The sequence below is a fragment of the Hippoglossus stenolepis genome, chromosome 7, assembly GCF_022539355.2.
Source record: "Hippoglossus stenolepis isolate QCI-W04-F060 chromosome 7, HSTE1.2, whole genome shotgun sequence".
Classification (NCBI taxonomy): Eukaryota; Metazoa; Chordata; class Actinopteri; order Pleuronectiformes; family Pleuronectidae; genus Hippoglossus; species Hippoglossus stenolepis.
In genome coordinates, this window is record NC_061489.1 from 18,321,566 (window position 1) to 18,339,361 (window position 17,796).

At 42.5% G+C, this 17,796-nt stretch overlaps 1 protein-coding gene across 3 annotated transcripts in view; it reads left to right on the forward strand.

Annotated features, from left to right (window-relative positions):
• fgf13a (fibroblast growth factor 13a) overlaps window positions 1-17,796 on the forward strand; it is a 92,407-nt gene that overhangs the window by 35,880 nt on the left and 38,731 nt on the right. For 2 of the 3 annotated variants that reach the window (XM_035162305.2, XM_035162306.1), the window contains exon 3: window positions 7,610-7,777. The exons of the other annotated variant lie outside the window; for it this stretch is intronic. In XM_035162305.2, the coding sequence (XP_035018196.1) occupies window positions 7,610-7,777 (168 nt within the window). The remainder of the gene's footprint in view (window positions 1-7,609; window positions 7,778-17,796) is intronic. 3 annotated transcript variants of the gene reach the window in all.

Consider the following 17,796-nt stretch of genomic DNA (forward strand, 5'->3'; position numbering starts at 1 on the left):
ATTTTATCGAGTTGCGTCTCAGTGAACGTCACAATAATGTTGTGCGTTTTAATTGTTTTTATGTAAATGAGTTTGTATCAGCATGTTTCTGTGTGTTGTTGAGTTGTATCTGCTTTCACTCGGCCATCAAGATGTAAAGTTGTATTTTAAAGCAACATAAAACAGACAGAAGAGCCAGTGAATGAGTTCACACCCAAACAGTATTTCTGTAATAATATAGATTTTCTCAGTCTGGCTTATTTTCAAGATGACTGATGCATTCCAGGGTTTCAAATCTCCACAATGAAACGACTGGGTACAAAAATAGTTTTCAGGTGGAAATGTGAAGAAAGGATTCTTATTTTATAAATAATCTATAATTAGTCTTTATTAATAGGCTTAGTTTCTAACACAGCTGCATCAGAGAGAACTGTCGAGAAAAAAAAAAACATAAAGCCGAGACAGAACTCAGGAGGGGATTAGATCACAACTACAATGTCAAACACAGACTTCTCAATAGACTTGTTTATGTGGACACGAATATTCCAATATCAACCTGATTAAGACAACAGTCTTGAATAAGCAGCTGCCATGAAGGGTTCGCATTTTCGGATTCGCTTAACCCAAATGAGGTCATACGCGGATTAAGCACTTATCAGAGTATTCTGACCTTAGTCCCATTGTGAAGACATGTGTTCATGACATTATAACTTCCTATTGGAGTTTTCAGAACATTTTGCGACATCGACATACGTCAGTTTAAACTGCTTGATGACAGCTGCCCGAGGCTTGACTGTAAACAAGTGGTAGAACATAATGTTGATGCTCAGACTATACTCTGTAACATGTAAAAAGGAATTTAAATGGAGTATTTTATTCAATATAATATTGTCTTATTCAGAATAAGGTCAAGTCAGAATACTGCTGTCCATGTAATCATATCGTCACAAAGCCCAGGTCCGAAACAAGTTTCAAGAAAGAGGCTTTAGCCTGTTGAAGATCCTAACCATTTTTTGAGTGTTTAATAGACTGTGTGTGCCCATTCAATGTTTTTGACCCCATCTCACAGTTTCATATCTGAGTGGCCCTCTAGCCTAACTACTTCCTGAAAACACAGAACGAACTGGAAACCAATTCATAAAGTTGGCCTTTTGGCAGAGAAGAGCCTCTCTTCTGTGTTTAAAGTTAAGAGTGATATTATATAGTTATACCACAGCCCTCAGCCCCCAGCCACCACATATACACACAAACAAGCTCGTAAACAGATAGAATATCACATATATCTCTTACTCATCACGTGGGAGTGTGAGGACCGTTAACCCTGAGGCTAAGGAAGCTGTCAGAATGAGGCAAAATGAGCTCTCTGCAAGGCCACTCTTTGATGCTGGATCAATACGTTTTCATGTGAGCGCTATATGTGTCGATCACTGGGCCCTCAACAACAGTTTCATCACATTCATCTCTGTAGACGTGTTGTATTGGCAGGCAGCAGCATTACTCGTGCTCCCCTCCACCTGCTCATTTCCTTCCACTGCAAGCGAACGCAACACACACACACACACACACACACACACACACACACACACACACACACACACACACACGCGCGCGCACACAAACACACAGAACAAGAACATCAACCGCAAAATATTGCCATAAAAAAAGTGATTTGTGCCACAAGAAAATAAAAAATAGAGCATAATGCGAAGCAATAATGGTTTTTCGATCGTCACATGATAAATATTGTCATATTGCACAGCCCACATCTTTAAGTTGAAATATAGAACCTCAGATAGTTGAAAACAGATAAGATGGACTGCAATGAAAGTGTGGGCCCCAAAGTACAACCTCAATGCAACACAAGTGACTACACCTGTGTGCCACTGCAACATGTGATTTACACACGAGGATCATTTCCTGAACAAGCTTGTATTTCTAATGTAAAATGGACCCCACACAGTCAGGAACTGCTTGAATGAGACAAAGTGAGAATTCGTAAAAAGAGGAAGAGGGCACATTACTGAACATGATCCAAAAGAGGTATAGGAATAAAACATGTCTTAAAAAACAGAGGGTGAAGTGCTTGTCAAAGAAATGACTCCACACATAAGTTCCTAACCCTGCATTAAAACAGACGAGTGCCTCTGACTTTCAACAAGGACCATCTGTGGACGCTGGTGGCTCACAGCTCACAGTGCAAAGGATCCAGCATGAAGTCAACCTCTACAGATGGTGTAAAAAGAAGAAAAATCCGTTGCTCACAAAACTGCGAGAATAAACTTTGCCAAAGAACACGAAAAGGAGATGAATATTGGCAGCACGGTCCTCGGTCAGATGAGGGTCCAGCATGTTTGGCATTGACCGGGCCAGGACCACAACATTGTGCTGACTAGGAAACATGGGAGGTGGGAATCTGCTGATACAGGGAGTGTGTGTGCCAATGATGTAAGGGAAATGATGTAAATACTGTAAGAATATGCCAATAAGGTTGGCAGGAGAGGAATTTACCAACATGACGCTGATTCCAAACACAAGGACAAAAGATAAATCACACAAACGCTTTTAAAGAAGAAAAAAATTGTATGTAACCCAACTTGCATTCAATAAAAACCTGAGCAATATTTTAAATCAGAGGGTAGAGAAGCTTAGACTGATGGAGCATGTCCAGATTAAAAAATATATCATTAAATATTAGGACATGTACAAAATACTGCAGAAATCAAAGACTGAAATCTCACAAATGAAGGTGTGTTGACCTTTCTTCTGGTTCTTCATTATAGTCATTTCATTATAGTTTCAATAATCAAACATTTCTGTTTTTCAAATTAAAGCCTATCTTTCTTCTTGGGCTTTGAAAAAAAAAAGGGTAAATAAATGGAGACAGTTTGTAATTACTTAACATTTCAGTGATACTGACCAGGGGGTGTACTTAGTGTTGTTGAATGCTGTGAATAAGATAAGATGCTTGACTGCCCTCTGAGGCAGATCCGTAGCTTCTTTACTTACTGCATGTCAGCGTAAATGAATTGCTTTGGTGCACGGAGCTCGACTGGAGCCATGATGACATTATTCTGCTGCATTTGATTTATTGCCAGTATTGATGAAAATATATCTTTTATGATCGTACTTTCTTTATGCTAATGAAACTAAGACTCTACAAATATGTTTAATACATTAGTAACAGAGCATGCACAAGCTTGGTATTTGACATTATGCTAAACCTATAGGGCGCTGTGTTTTACAGTGCCATAAAGCTAATAGCCATTATTAAAAATAACAATGGAGGTATACTATAGCCTGAAAAATTTCTCATTTATTTTAATTAACATCTCTCTGCTTACAAAAGGCCACAACATTAGTCCCATGCTATCAGGTCACACTATAGGTTTCTGTTTATAGCACAAAATGTCAACACAACAAGCGGGAGAAAGAGACAAAGAAGGAGAGGGAGAGATAAACAATGAGCTCAGAGAGATGTAAGAGCGTGGATAAAAATGTGAGCTCATTCTGCGTTTCAAGGAAAACCTCAAGTTCACTTTCTCTGTTACCTGCAAGGTGACTTACAACCAGAATAAAGCTATTCTTTCTCGAGATGGAGCCATGCTGAACCAAGACAATGTGCTAGATTCTGCTCCTTGCAAAACCACATCGAGGCCAAGCTATTTTTGAAAACACAAACCTTAGGCTACAGACCTGTGTCTGTGCTTAATTCTGATTCTAATTTAGTGAGTATGCCATTTGTCAAGTCGTGATGAAAGCGTTCCACTTCCTTGATGGATATATCTGCCATGACTTGAGTAAATTGTGCAGATTGCACCTCATAAATGGAAGTGTGGTTCATTTCTCCAGACCCTGCAGTGCTTCAGTTGATTACACGCGTCCTTGAACCTGGCGTTTGTGAGCCCGGGTGTCACTGATGACGCCTTGACACATCAAGCCTGCTCATCCAACCAACAGATGTATCCACACAGGAACAGACGCACAGCACAGTCATTGCATATCACTGCTTTATGCTCCAAGTAAATACTGCCCACGCAGATAGCACATCTTCCATACTGTTGCCTTTAAACCTGAACATGCCCGGTCATTCATAAGAGGCTTTAAATAGATGAGCAACTAACCGAAGCAAGATACATCTCGCACACCCCCCATCCACCTATTTATACCCATTTCTCCTTACTGTGAGATTTATTCCTGTCACAGGGGCAAGGACATCCATTGCAGTGTTCTGAAGGTCCAGTGTGGCAACACTGGTGCCTGTAGATCACTGCCTATCATGGACCTGGCTGACAGCTCACTCTGAGTGGCTGCTGCTCTGATAGAGAGTGAGGTCCCACGCCCTGTCGTGCCATCCATCACGAATCCTTCAATCCCGATATACGTTCTACATCAAGGCTGGTGCAAGGATGAAGGAGACAGGGTGTAAAAGATGGTGCCCACCCCTCCCCTGCTCGTCCTCCCAGTCCTACCGTCATTCAGTTTTATTACCTCTGATGAGGCGGCGGTTAGCGGGCTCGTTAATAAATGGCGAGTGGAATCAGGCAGTTATTGAAGTTCTCAAAAGTCGATTCTCTCCATCTTCCACACCTGCATTTCCCACCTAAGCAATGGGTTCACTGAAGAATACTAAGTATCAGACAGGATGGTGAGGATGACAATAAGCAACTCAAGAGTGCATTCATATTTGGGTCGGTGAGCAAAATAGAGTTCAATCCTTTTCCGTCTAACTAGTGGAGGTGTCTCAGGAACGCATGTCTGGTGCAGATGAGACAAAGTCTTCATTCTTTGTTTGGTTTGTTTGGAGGGCAAAGAAACTCATCGGGCCATTTGGTGGACTACTTAGAAAATATTTTTTACATGTAGATATATAGATTCTGCATGTGAATATCTAGAAACCGTAGGTTAGGGACAAGAATTTGGTGCCAGAAAACTTCTGTTCTCCGTTTGACCAATCACGTTTGTGAAGGCTTTGGTTGCCTGCAGGTAAACGGTCAAAATGGAGAGCAAAAGACACATTGACTGAAATGTTTTAACAATCAGCTTTTTAAATGTATCTGTATTCAAATGTAGATAAATGTTAATAGAGATTAGTCAAAATGTGACCTAAAACACATACAAAAATATTCGCTGTTTGTGTTCTGCTTGGAGAAACGTTCGACTTGTGTGATAAAATAAACTAGGCGGACTCATAACGGAGTACGATAAATGGAAGAGAGTCTTTGCCTGGATATCTGCAATCTACACCGGAAGTCCTACAATATTGGCCATGGCCTCCAGGGGGCTAATTCGTCATCAGATGATAGCCGATGGACTCCTGATTGCTCAGAATAGAAGTGGTTTAAAGAGACAGTTTCTCCTCTGCTCATCTGTGTTGCATGAACAGTTGTGAAGGGCAGATTATCTCACTGTGTCCACTGGTTCGGTAACAGCACCTCTGTGCCTCAGGAGCAGAAAATACTCCTGGAAGGAGACTTAGGTCACCTCTCTGTCATTCCAAAGCACAATTATAGTTTCAAGCTGCAGTGGATTGTATCAGTTGGGTTCTCAGAACCTTCTCCCGCTGTGGGGGTGTTAGCGTAGCAGGTTATTTAGGAGCTGGAAGGAGGCACTGAGATACTGATAAGTCCTGTAGGGGAAGAGGCATGTGGTTGATTAATTGCACTGGGTGTGGGGCCCGGATTTTCTGCTGCCTGTTTGTGTGTGTGTGTTTTATGGGGTAAAAACACAAGCGAGTCTAGTGGCAATGGCTGACCTGACAGAAAGGGAATCTGCTCCAGAATCGTCAGTTGCATTCTGGCCTTTAACTTCAGCTAACTTGATAACTTCGGCCATTAAAGGTCACTAAATCAAAAAGAATAACAAAGACGTAGCTTGATGAGGCTGTAAAGCTGAAATTTGGATGCAAAGACTAATAACAGTCCCGGAGAACTGGTCACGGAGATGAGAAACTATTTGTGTAAAGGGGCTTTATGAATGAAAGTAAACCTACTGTACAGCCAATAATCAGCAGTAAGTGGTTTTGGCTCCCTACAGCTGGTTGGCACCAATAAGAGTGAGTGTGTAGTGTTCCTGAATGGAGTGCGGAACATTTTATGGAGTTTGCTGCTTGTAACATGGCACACTCAGATTAGTAGAGTCAAATATAAAAACTATGCCTACATAAACCATTTTCATCACATAAATGGACTTAATCCCTTTGCCTGCAAATTCTAGGTATTAGTTTTCACCGTACACCTATTTTTCTGCACATGTAGCATGTGTACAGTGTTCAGTATCATCTAATTCTGCATGTCCCATTTCAAAAAATATTCAACCCATGTGCCTCTAATATTTGTGGAATTGTTTTTTTTCCCCTCGTGGTTTTGTTTGAAACACAACGATAGACGTGTGTGTTTCTTGATCTTTTGTTGTGATGGAAACACTTTGCACTCTCAGTCAAAATACGGCACATGGGAATCTGTGTCTGATATTGTCTGAGTGTATTTATTAGCTTAGCGTATTCTTACAGGAAGTAGAAACTGAGGCAGCACTGTAATACAGTCGTGATTCATCGTTCAGGATGAGACTGAGGTTCACACAAGATCCTGATATTTTCACACAAAGGAAATAGTGGATATCAGGTCATCAAGCACAACTCTGTGTGTGTGTGGGACATGGGTCATGAGAAAATAATATATTTTGCTCATACATGTTATAAATGGGGTTGTGTATGGTGTGGTGGTGGCTGCAAGTCCTTTTCACAAAGTAGTAAATGTGTCAGAGCAGACCTCTGGCCCTGAAAATCCATTAGGAAAAGAAGATACAATATATTTGGGCTGATTCGCTTGTAGCTAATCCATCAACACAAAATAGGTCAATGATCGAAGCCAAGGCCTGTGCCCAGAAGAGGACAGATGCAGTAGGCCCGACACACACAGACAGAAACACAGAGCTTTTCCATCGGATCCCAGTACAGATTCTCTGCAGACGCGTATGCAGAGAGGGACGTTGCAGGAGCTCATATTCATCTAACTTTGAGTATAAGCATGACTTCATGAAAGCAAATCCCGGCCACCGCAGTGTGACCCGGGGGCCTGTGCATGCCTTCGCATCTGCTTGCCTGCTCATACAGTAGACATAAGGTGATGCAGGGTGGGGGGGGATGGGCACCATCACACATCACCTGAACTCATTTTAAGCGACCATTTCCCTCTCTACCAACCGTACGTCGCTTCATTTCCAGCGGGTCCTGGTTCAGTGCCTGCTGAAAACCTGCCATAACACTGATTTTGAACGTCACACTGTTTCCTTTTATCGTTACTTTGTGTTACTTTTCTTTTTCAGCGACCGAGGATATATTTAGCCGAGCCCTCACTTTTGTTTTATGGTTCTCTTTAAATTGAGTTATTTTGAGAGTTTGGTTTTCTTGATCTAAGCCTGTCTCTATCTTTCTTATTGTCTTCTATCCCCCTTTCCTCTCTCCTTTGTTCTCTACTGTTATTTAAAGCCATTGCTCTAGCTAATGAATGCTGTATTTTTTTTTGCCTGTGTTTAAGCCTTGTGTTCTTTGCACTTTGTTGTTGTTTTCTTTTGGTTTTTGTGTGTGGTGAGCGTTCTAACCCCAGTTCATTCTGTTATGGCACCACCGCAGTCCAGGATGACGCTGCCCCAGGTACCCAGGAGTACATTATGTTACGGCAGGACTCCATCCACTCTGCGGATATAAGGAGTAAAGGGTCCCCCTTTCGTGCTAAGTGTCACGAAATCTTCTGCTGCCCGCTGAAGCAAGCCATCCACAAAGAGAGCACAGAGCCCGAAGGTTTGTTCGCACCCCCTCTTTGTTTTGATTTGCTGATGCTCCTCGTCTACCCTGCCTATTCCCGTCTTGTTTTCCCCCCTCTCTCATATTCTGTGTGAACTGATAGTTCTCCTCCCCTCCAAACTAAGTTCTCTTTCATTGCTGTCCCATTTTTTAGAGAGCATCTGGTGTGCCTCTTCCCCTTTCGAGCATGCATGTGTTTGTGCAGGAAGGTGTGTGTGTGGGTGCAAGTGCGAGGGTCTGCTTGTGAGTGTGTTTGAGCAAAGTATAAGACTGAATGCTTGGGGCATGTTTGCTCACAGAGAACATGTACGAGGGCACCTCTCCATCTCTGCCGTCGTCCACTGTTTGTATGAGTGTGTGTGTGCGTGTGTGTGCGTGTGTCTGCACACGCCATATGTTGGACTGAGGAGCATAGCATCTGTAGCTCCTGCCCACCCCTCCCTATCCCAAACCATTAACTCGGTCATTGCTACCCTGAGGCGCAAGCACAGCCCAAAACAAAGTGCAAGAAGAAAAGGGGTTGCAGACGGAGGCAGCTGCCGCCTTAATGAGTTCAATGACAAGGCAATTTCTGTATGTGCTTCCACTTCCACTAACCTCACACAACAAAAGAGTGAAACTCTTTTTATCTTCCTCTCCTGAAGACTATGTGAGGTTTCATAATCATGACTAAACAATGCTACAGACTTCAAGTCAGCTAACCCCCACCCCCTTGTTTCCTCTGCTTCCTTGCTTCTGCCTGTAGTCTTGTAGTTACAGCCTTGTTCAGTCAGTCCGTCCGTCCGTCCGTCCTTCCTTCCTTCCTTCCTTCCTTCCTTCCTTCCTTCCTTCCTTCCTTCCTTCCTTCTCTCACTCCCTCCTACCCTCCTTCCTTCCTTCCTTCCATCCCTCCCTCTATACTTCCTTCCATCCCTCCGTCCCGTCATCAGTCCGGCCTTCCTTCCTCGAAGCATGATGATATGTCTGCACTCTTTTTATGTTATCAGCTGTTGTAGGATTTGCAGTAAAGTAAAGAATACAATAATAATACAAAAAATGTGCTCCAAGCATGCAACCATACCCGGCACTGTCTGGTACTCAGGTTCTCTGAATGCCTCATTTATCATCCAACCCCCAATAGAGTGCTAAGATTGTAGAAATTGCTTTTTCTTTGCAGACTTCCAGCTCGGTAAGATATGAATTATCTCACTGCTGATGTGTCCTCTGCAAAACACTGCTCTGTCTCGTGTTGCCTCTAAAGAAGCGTGCTCTGTTTGGTACAGTATTTCTAAACTTGGACATCAGTTAACCTGTTGAAGGCTGTGGTCTGTGTAGCCGCTGAAGGACTCAAGCACATGCACTTATCCTTGTGAGAAAGAGAGAGAGAGGGATAGAGAGAGGGAGAGATTAAGAAGTGGAATCTCCAGCAGAGGTCTGGCTAGAGACGTACAGATGTATTATTCAGTTTGGCTGCAGCTCCAGTTGGACGTGACTGAATTTACAAAGGAAGGAGGGGAGAATATAACTCTTACGTAAGCTGATGATGAGGACGTCATTACTGTTGATGGATGATGTTGATGGAAACTGTGTTAAACCATGTGTGGAGTAGGGTTTACAGACACAGAAACACACAACCTACGATAAAGACGTTACTACTTTCCCAGACACGTGTGACACTACTTGTAGAATTAAAGGAAAAACCAACATAAAGTGTCCAGAACAGCACCGTTGCTTATTAGCATTGATACTACAAGTCTCCAGACTCTATTGGAGGAATGAACGCCAATCTTTCTTAAGATATTCCCTCATTTGGTGTTTTCAAATCCTAAAAAATGTCCCATAGGTCTGGTGACTGCAACATATGATTTAATCATTTTTATAATCACCAATCCATAGGACTCTTGTGATGATGCCCTGTGAATGGAGGCATTGACGTCCTGTTTCACCACTTTTTCAGGTTTTTCCCTTTGTTCATCACCTATAACCCTATTAGCACTTATAGCCTACTTTTGTTGGTAAATCTATTTTTATTTTGAAAAGAAAAACAAGAAGGTTTGTTTTGAGGGATCTAAGCAGGAAAGTCAGCCTTGTCACATTGTTACCATGGCAACACCATCCCCACTGCTTTATGTTGCACCTATTAATGATTTTCATGGATTTCAATCAGCAGCTTACTGTGGCTAAATGTTCAGTTGACTCAGTATGTGGATTGCAGCACAGATTGTTTGGTGAGGACGAGACTACACAAACAAAACTGTCCCAAAGAGAAACAGAATAAGCACACTCAGAGATGTGGCCTATATAGGACGGGCGGAAGTGGGGCTTTTACTTATCTGTGCTCAGAGCCCAGTAATGTGTCCAATGCCTGGATCTGGACCTCAAGTACTTTATGAGTTGATTAGCCGCTTAGCAACTGTCTCATGAAAACCAACAAGGATGACTAATGTTACTTTCAACCATCTCTGTAAATGGATTCAAGACTTTATTTATAAGGTGTTTGGATAAAGATACTGAATTTAAAGGATTTTAGACTTTGAATAAGTTCTTCCCCTGTGAGGTTTAATCTGTGTTTGTGCTTAGATGCTGGAGTTTGTCTGCTACAGTTCTCTGACAGGTGCAAACATTAGCAAGTCTTTGATGGGGTCGGTAGTTTGCAGTAAAGTTTCCTCTGATGCTACATCCACACTACTACGTTTTCATTTGAAAAGGAATCATCTCTGCTAGGGATACGCCTGCCATCTACACTACACTGGATGGGCAGAAGTTTGGACATCTTCGACATAAACAACCACTTGCTGACTGGGTCTTTTCAATGTATGGAATGTAGCCTTTGCTGATTCATCAGGCTCCTATCACGACAGTAGCCTTCAGAGTTCCACTGCAATATGACGCTTTACATTACATTACACATAAGTTAGCGGACTTCCAATAAGTGCATTTAATAATGAGGGTACAACCCAAAACAGCAAGAAACATGTAAGTACATCAGCTTCAAAAAAGCCAAACTACAAAGTGCTACATGTAAGTGCAAAATATAAGTGTAACTTGACTCAGACCATCTTCTTAGCCAAGGTGTAGTCGGAGATGTGTTTTTAGTCTGCGGCGGAAGATGTGTAGATGTTCTGCTGTCTTGATGTCAATGGGGAGCTCGTTCCACCATTTGGGAGCCAGGACGGCAAACAGTCGTGATTTTGTTGAGTGGCTAGGTGTCACTCGGACCCTGTTGACTTTGCTCAGATGTGTTATTATGGACGGGGATTAAACTGATATGGAGCCAAAAGGCTTCTGTGGACAGAGGTCGTTTTAGTTCGACAATGCCATTTTCATACAAAAACGTAGTAGTATAGAAGTAGCCTGAGTCTCTTACTCCTGATGCATTCCAACATTACAATGACATGACTGATGCAGAGACCATAACATTGACTTATTGGAGTCATGGTTCACAGAGCAGCATACCAGCAGCACATAGGCTTGGACTGTAGCACCCAAGAGAATGGGTTCAAATCATATCAGTTTATCTCTGTAGAGGTGATAGGAGACCACAGACAGAGAGTGTCTCTTTCCTCCATCCTCAGGCCTGTGTTTGCTGCCCGCTGTCACACAGTTTGTTCTCTATTGTACTCTCTTTGGTAACTCTGTGTCATCACCTCTCAATACCTCGCCATTCTCAAATCTCTCGCTCCTGTCTCCTCTGCCTCCGTTTCTCTCTCTCTCTCCCTCTGTGTCTTTGGATCCGCAGCGGAAACAAAAGACGGTGCCTGAGGGGCCGATGTGTAAATATCCCATCCATAATTCAAATGACTGCAAGACTGTGTTTATGGTTTCAGGCTGTGCAATGGATACACAGACGGACGGATATCTATAGAGATATGTAAACACAGACGTACGAGGCAGCGGCATGTGTGCGTTCAATGAGGAGTTCAGATTACACAAGTTTTAAAATGCTGAATGACTGAAACACAGAGACGGTCTTCTCTTGAATTACACTGTATATCGTAAATAAAAAGTCAACACGACTCCGTTTAAAAAGCTACATCTACCTGATCTAATCAGTCACCGGTTAACCTTTTACAGTATAAAATAACTGTGAGTTCTAAGATGCACTATCTCGAGCTATATAATGAAAATCAGTGATGCCATTTGTCTCTTGGAGACAGAATGAGGTCCAGTGTGTGTGCAGCACAACGTCCACTCTCCTATCTAATCTGTTTCAGCCTTATTGACAAAATAACTCATCTGCTGCTCACTCAGCCAAGTAAATGTAAGCAGAAGTGCAAGAGGAATGAGTAGCCACATCCATTTCCCGCACCCGATGTAAAATGCATGGCAGTGATTCACCACGAAGTTGACATGACGCAATTGCATTTAAGGGGCTAGCGTCGCTCCCTATGACAGAGAAGTCCTGAACACACTGCTGCGATGTTGACAGGGGACAAACACGCAGCCTCAGGATGCACTCGTGCTCCAATTAAACGGCTTGTTTAAATTTTCTTTCTTCTCCATTGCCGTCTGCCTTTCTGCATGAAAGCCACAGCTCTGTTTGTCGACGTCAATACATAAATAGACTGTGCATGAATAAATAATGTTTATGATAATGCGATTCGGTGCCTGGAGAGAGGAGGCCAGCAGGAGAGTGTCAGTGTCACATCAGCACTGCTGTACTAACCTGACCGGTCTGGTCACGTGTAGGAGCTTAAAAGTCCAATTTGCGTCATATGAATGTGTTAGCAGATCCAGATGGATAGAGTGCACCTGAAGAACCTTTGAACAAGTCCTTCTAACAAGAGCAAGTAAGACAACACGTGTCAAATAGTCTCACATTTAAAGTTTAAATTGTAGTTTGAATATCTAAGACTTTAGCAGAATGAGATGGATAAAAATAGAGACAAAGAGCAAAGGGTAGCGTGCATGTTCCATTGGCTTGATGTCATCTTCCCCCGCATGTATTTTCACTACTTACCTCCTCAGATTTAGCCTGAAATCGTGTTAATTTGTGGCTCCTCCGGGGGTTTGAACTAAAGGCACAGACAAACAGCAGGAGTGGGTGTACATGACAACATTAACGAGGAACCACTCTGGAGACAGGCGGAGAAGTGAAGCTGAGCAAAGTTGCCAGGCCTATTACATTAAATCATTGTCTGTTTAATTAGCACTTCTCTCACATTCGTCTTTGTGTCCCAGGTCCTCTCCTTGTAGCAGACTCGCCACACAGAATGGAGTACAAGAGCCCTCTGTTCAAACAGACCACTAGTTTGTTATGAATGAATAGTATCAGTGATTCTAGGATGTACTGCACAGTTAGGGTTATATGAGGTTTGCATACTGACATGTACTGTATATGATGCATGTCCTGCCACTACTGCAAGTCTACATCCATAACACTACGTTTTTGTTTGTCTATAAACTAAAACCCCGTCATCTCCTCTACATACATGGCCTAAGTACACAAATTATAGTGTTTTTACCCAGTCTAAGTTTACACATATGTCTGATAACACTGTTTGTGTGTGTGAGAGTGTGTGTCAGTGTGTGTGAGAGAGAGAGAGAGAGAGAGAGAGAGAGAGAGAGAGAGCAGATCAGAGTAAGCACGAGCTGAATTAATGAATTAATGAGCACAGCTATGAAGAAAGATTTTCCTCATTTAAGAAATGTATGAATCATTATGTATTGATAATGGGGTCAAATCAACGTTTAGATAGTCCCCATCATTCCCAGTGCCTCAGCTATGACAAACCTTACCCTCTGCTTGACACTAAAATCCCAGCTTATGCCACTAATGGACCCGCTCCATTATTGTTTCACTCAGTTCATGTTCCTCTTTTTAACTACAGGTCGAGCTGAACAGGAACGATCAGTAGAGCAGTCGGCCTAAAGTGACTGTGACACAAGCGGTGGGCAAGTTCCCCCCGAGAGTAAACAAGCGTTAAGCTATTTAATTGGGGCAATGAGGCAAACTGCTCAGTCAGCACCACATTAATGGGAGGCTAGCAGAGTGTCCCCTGACAGCTGTGGGTATAGAGACTGCAGACCTGCAAATTGCAGTCCGTAATTGGGGAGTAATATTGTAATATATCAACAAGTCAATGAGTCCAAAGCCATTTTTTTTCAAATACACAACAAAATAGTATATCTTTGTTGAGTCATGCAGCGGTGGGTCAAGATCCAGACGTTTGTATGGTCGACCTTTCTCTTGGGTAGTTATTATTTTTTATTTTTTATATATATATATTTTTTCCCAGCATTTTCCAGAACCCATAACAAACCCAGACAAATGATTTAACCCATACAGTCCAAAGCTATAGAGTACTTCATATGATCCCGGTCAAAGTCAACAGGGTGCACACTATGTACAGTATCTGGTCACCTGCCAACACTGCAGCATGCTTCTGCTCGTTATTCATCAGCTTGCCTCTTTTCCCCATCACAAACACAGACATTCACTGGTAGCAACTGTTCCCACTCTCCCCTTTCTGTGCCTTTCAAGCCTTTTTTGATGCTTTTATCCAACCGCCTGTGATATCCAGGGTAATATGGATGTTAATTGGCCAAATTCAAATTTGAGTGTGTAACTCATTTATTTCTCAAGCAAGTCCTCTGCATGCTGTTTATTAGAGAAATACCAGTTCTTAGATACTGTCTTATATGTCAGCTGTTAATCAATGCAAAGGAGTAGATATGCCAAAGATGTGATTAAGGTCGTTTAGATTTAGTAAATTATTTTTTAATCATGAAATGTCCCACTCGCTGCATATCATAGTCACAATTCTTAAACTAGAATGGCACTCAGTAGAGCGCATACTGCCCTTAAATTCAATTTCAACCACATCACAGAAAAAAGTAATGGCTTCTTCCTTCACCCATTCTGCATCCTTCCTCTTTTGTGGTTATCCAGTAGTTTTTGTGTAATCCTGCTAACTAAAAGAGAAATAAACAAAAAAAAACAAATGGAGATGAAAACATAACCTTTAGAAAATGTTATACTGTATGTATATAGTATAATACCGATTGAACTCTTAACTTGTCAAAGATGCCTAATTGTGGCACCCTGACATTTAAGATTGTCAAAGAAGTCACAAAAAATTGCATTTTGAACTTTCATGACCTTAAAAGTTCCTCAGACCCCCTCATTTCCAGAGCTGCCCAAGCATCAAAGTAGAAGAGACCAGGAGTTTAGCTTGGCTCAGACACATACAGACAGTTGGAGGGGTCATTTTGGGTGTTGGACACGATTATGTAAAGTCCTTGCATGTTTCATCTCAGGGGGTCACCAAGTAATATGCCAGGCTGCCGGCCAGGGCTAATGTTGGTTAGGATTCATGCAGACACCCAATTTCTCCCATCACGTCGCCTGCCAGCCCCAGAGACAGCTTGGTCTGATGAAACCCAGATTAAGGATGAGAAAATTTGTGCGGTCCTCCACATAAACAGAAAACACTGTACAGCGATATTGCCAGAAGTTGGAGAAAAGTTTGTTTGCTTAAATTCAGGAACCTTTTTTTAGTCAAGAATGGGATCAGAATCACAACCACCTCTCGGGTAAAATGCTTCGCAAGCCAGAAAGTGTTTTCTGTTTTCCTCGCCCCGTTCCCCTCTCTTGGCCGTATCTCTGTGTGCTGCACTAGAGACATATTAGAGACAGAGAGGGAGTGACAGTTTATTTACTGCCTTCTCAATGTTAGAAAGAAAGTGTCCAGGGTATTCCACAGTTGCCTGAGCCAATTTACTGCTGAGTGTGTGATCCGGGCGCTGTGCAACGACCTCCCCAACTTTGCAACAGCAGCTACTATTAAAAACAGCTTAACATCAGAGTTATATACTTAATCACTACAGTGGTGTATTATAAGGGCTGTTTAAATGGGTTTTATACACTCCTGCTCACAGATTTTCTCATGTTTTACCCCAGTTTGACATAATCCACCAACCGACATCCTTATTGTGTAAGAAAACCATAAAGGAGGTCTGAAACAGGTTTGCAACAACTATTTAAAAGGGTGCTGTCACAACTAATTTTATCATGAAGCACTTTGATGTGATGTGAGATCTCGGAGTCGTAAACTTTGAGAAAAGTTGATCTATCAAGATTGGCTGAGTTGGGAACTGACAGGGAACTATTGCAGTTTAGAAGTGGATGTTCTGACTTGACAGATGATGCCACAGTTTGTTTGCGTCACCAGACGGTTTAGCTGTCTTCAGAAACAGTGCTGTGATCCCGTCAAATTGCATCCCGACGGCACATAGAGTCACTCACTGAGGATCTCGAATACGGAGAAAGCAAGGGAGCTCACAGCACAAACAGCAAGGCGAGTTTGAAACGGCAAAATTGCGGACAGCGAATATAAAATCCATTACATTAGCATGCCATGACCTCTTCTCCACTTCCTGCACTCTCCATGTTCTAGCATCCATTAACTTGTCCCGCTGAGCAACTTGACCCTCGTTTTCCTGCATCAGTCAGCAACACTGCTCAGTACGTGATTTGGTCATTTTGATATGAATGCTAGCAACTATATTTACCTTCTGGAGTGCTTGTAGATCTATAACCCATAACTCATATTTCATAAAGGTTTGTATGAATTGATTTAACAAAGGTAAATCAAATACAAAAAAAAAAGAAAAACAAGAAAAACAATCTTCTCAGATATCATATTGTGTCCATTAGTAGCCCAGTGTGATCCCTCAAGGTCAATGCAGCTGCATGTTCCCGGACAATCGATGGGATGGATGTAAATAATGCACAGTGCTAATGAAAAGGTTACTCTTCAACTGGCAAACACTGCTCCCTCTCAATCACTCCCTTGCAGTCGACAGACATCTGCTCCCTCCAGCATGTGTTTCTGTCAGCGGAGGTGAACATTACCCTCTGCAGGTGTTTGTCAAATGAGAGCTGTTGTAAGTAACTCAATTGACCTGTGTGATGTGCCCTTCGCCTCAAACAATCTCCAGCAGAGTGTAGCGCTCCTCATCTCTCACACCGTACACACAAACAAACACACACACCCTCGGCCGGGTGTTTTTCATCAGTATGCAGGGAACAGCGGCCCCCGTAAGTCATTATCGCAGACTCAAATCTAATTTTACAGCGTGCATACGAGCGCCGGAGAGCGGGACAGGCTGGTGCATTGGACTGAATAAACAACAGCACGGAGGTGTTGCATCTGCGCGGCTGTGCTTAACCTCAGCTGTCAGGTGTTGCTGAGACAAAGCAGAAAGCTTGCTCACATACAAATGTATATGGACTGCAGCAATGAAGATATTTTCTTATGTATTTAGGTCTTCGCTGCATTGTCCGGTCCATGCAACTCACCAGACTCTTCTGACAAAAGTCATCCTTAAAGCGTCCACCTGGCCTCCATACCCTCTGCTGTTGCCTCAATGACCTGCCAGATTCCTTAGTTCCTCAAAACCACGTCATATAGCAAGTAGCCCCGAATTTTATACCAAAAAAACACAGTCCTTGCAAGCAGGTCTCGCGACTCAACAGCCATCTTGCATCAGAGCCTACCAGGGCCCTAGCTGAATGAATGGGGAGCGATCCATAACTGTACCTTCATTGGTCACCAGAACATGGAAATGACATGTATAGAATATTAAGTTTCCGCCAAATGCTTTTCTTTCTTGTGTGTTGTACTTCTGCAAGGTTTCATGGCACCACCTCTTTAGCAGCTCAATCCAGAGTGCTGTGACTTGTGTCATCAGCTCATCCAACCCTGTATTGAAATAAATGTAGTTGATGCATAACACAACTTTTTAGTTTTGATAACAGTCTCTTTTACTTGAAGTCCGTCGGCACTTGCTTCCACCATCAGTTGTGCTTGGTTTGCAATGTTTCCTGCTTCAGCAGAGGATTGGCTATTTCAGGGGAGGAGCTGGAATTCTGTCATACAATCGCCATTTTTGGCGTCACCGAACTTTATTATGTAAGATTCTTTTAGTGATTTGTCTCTTCCCCTATAACGTGTCAGGCCCACATATCCACTTTATATTTGAAGAATTATCTGAATGCACTCTGGGACCTATGGACTCATGGCAGACATTAG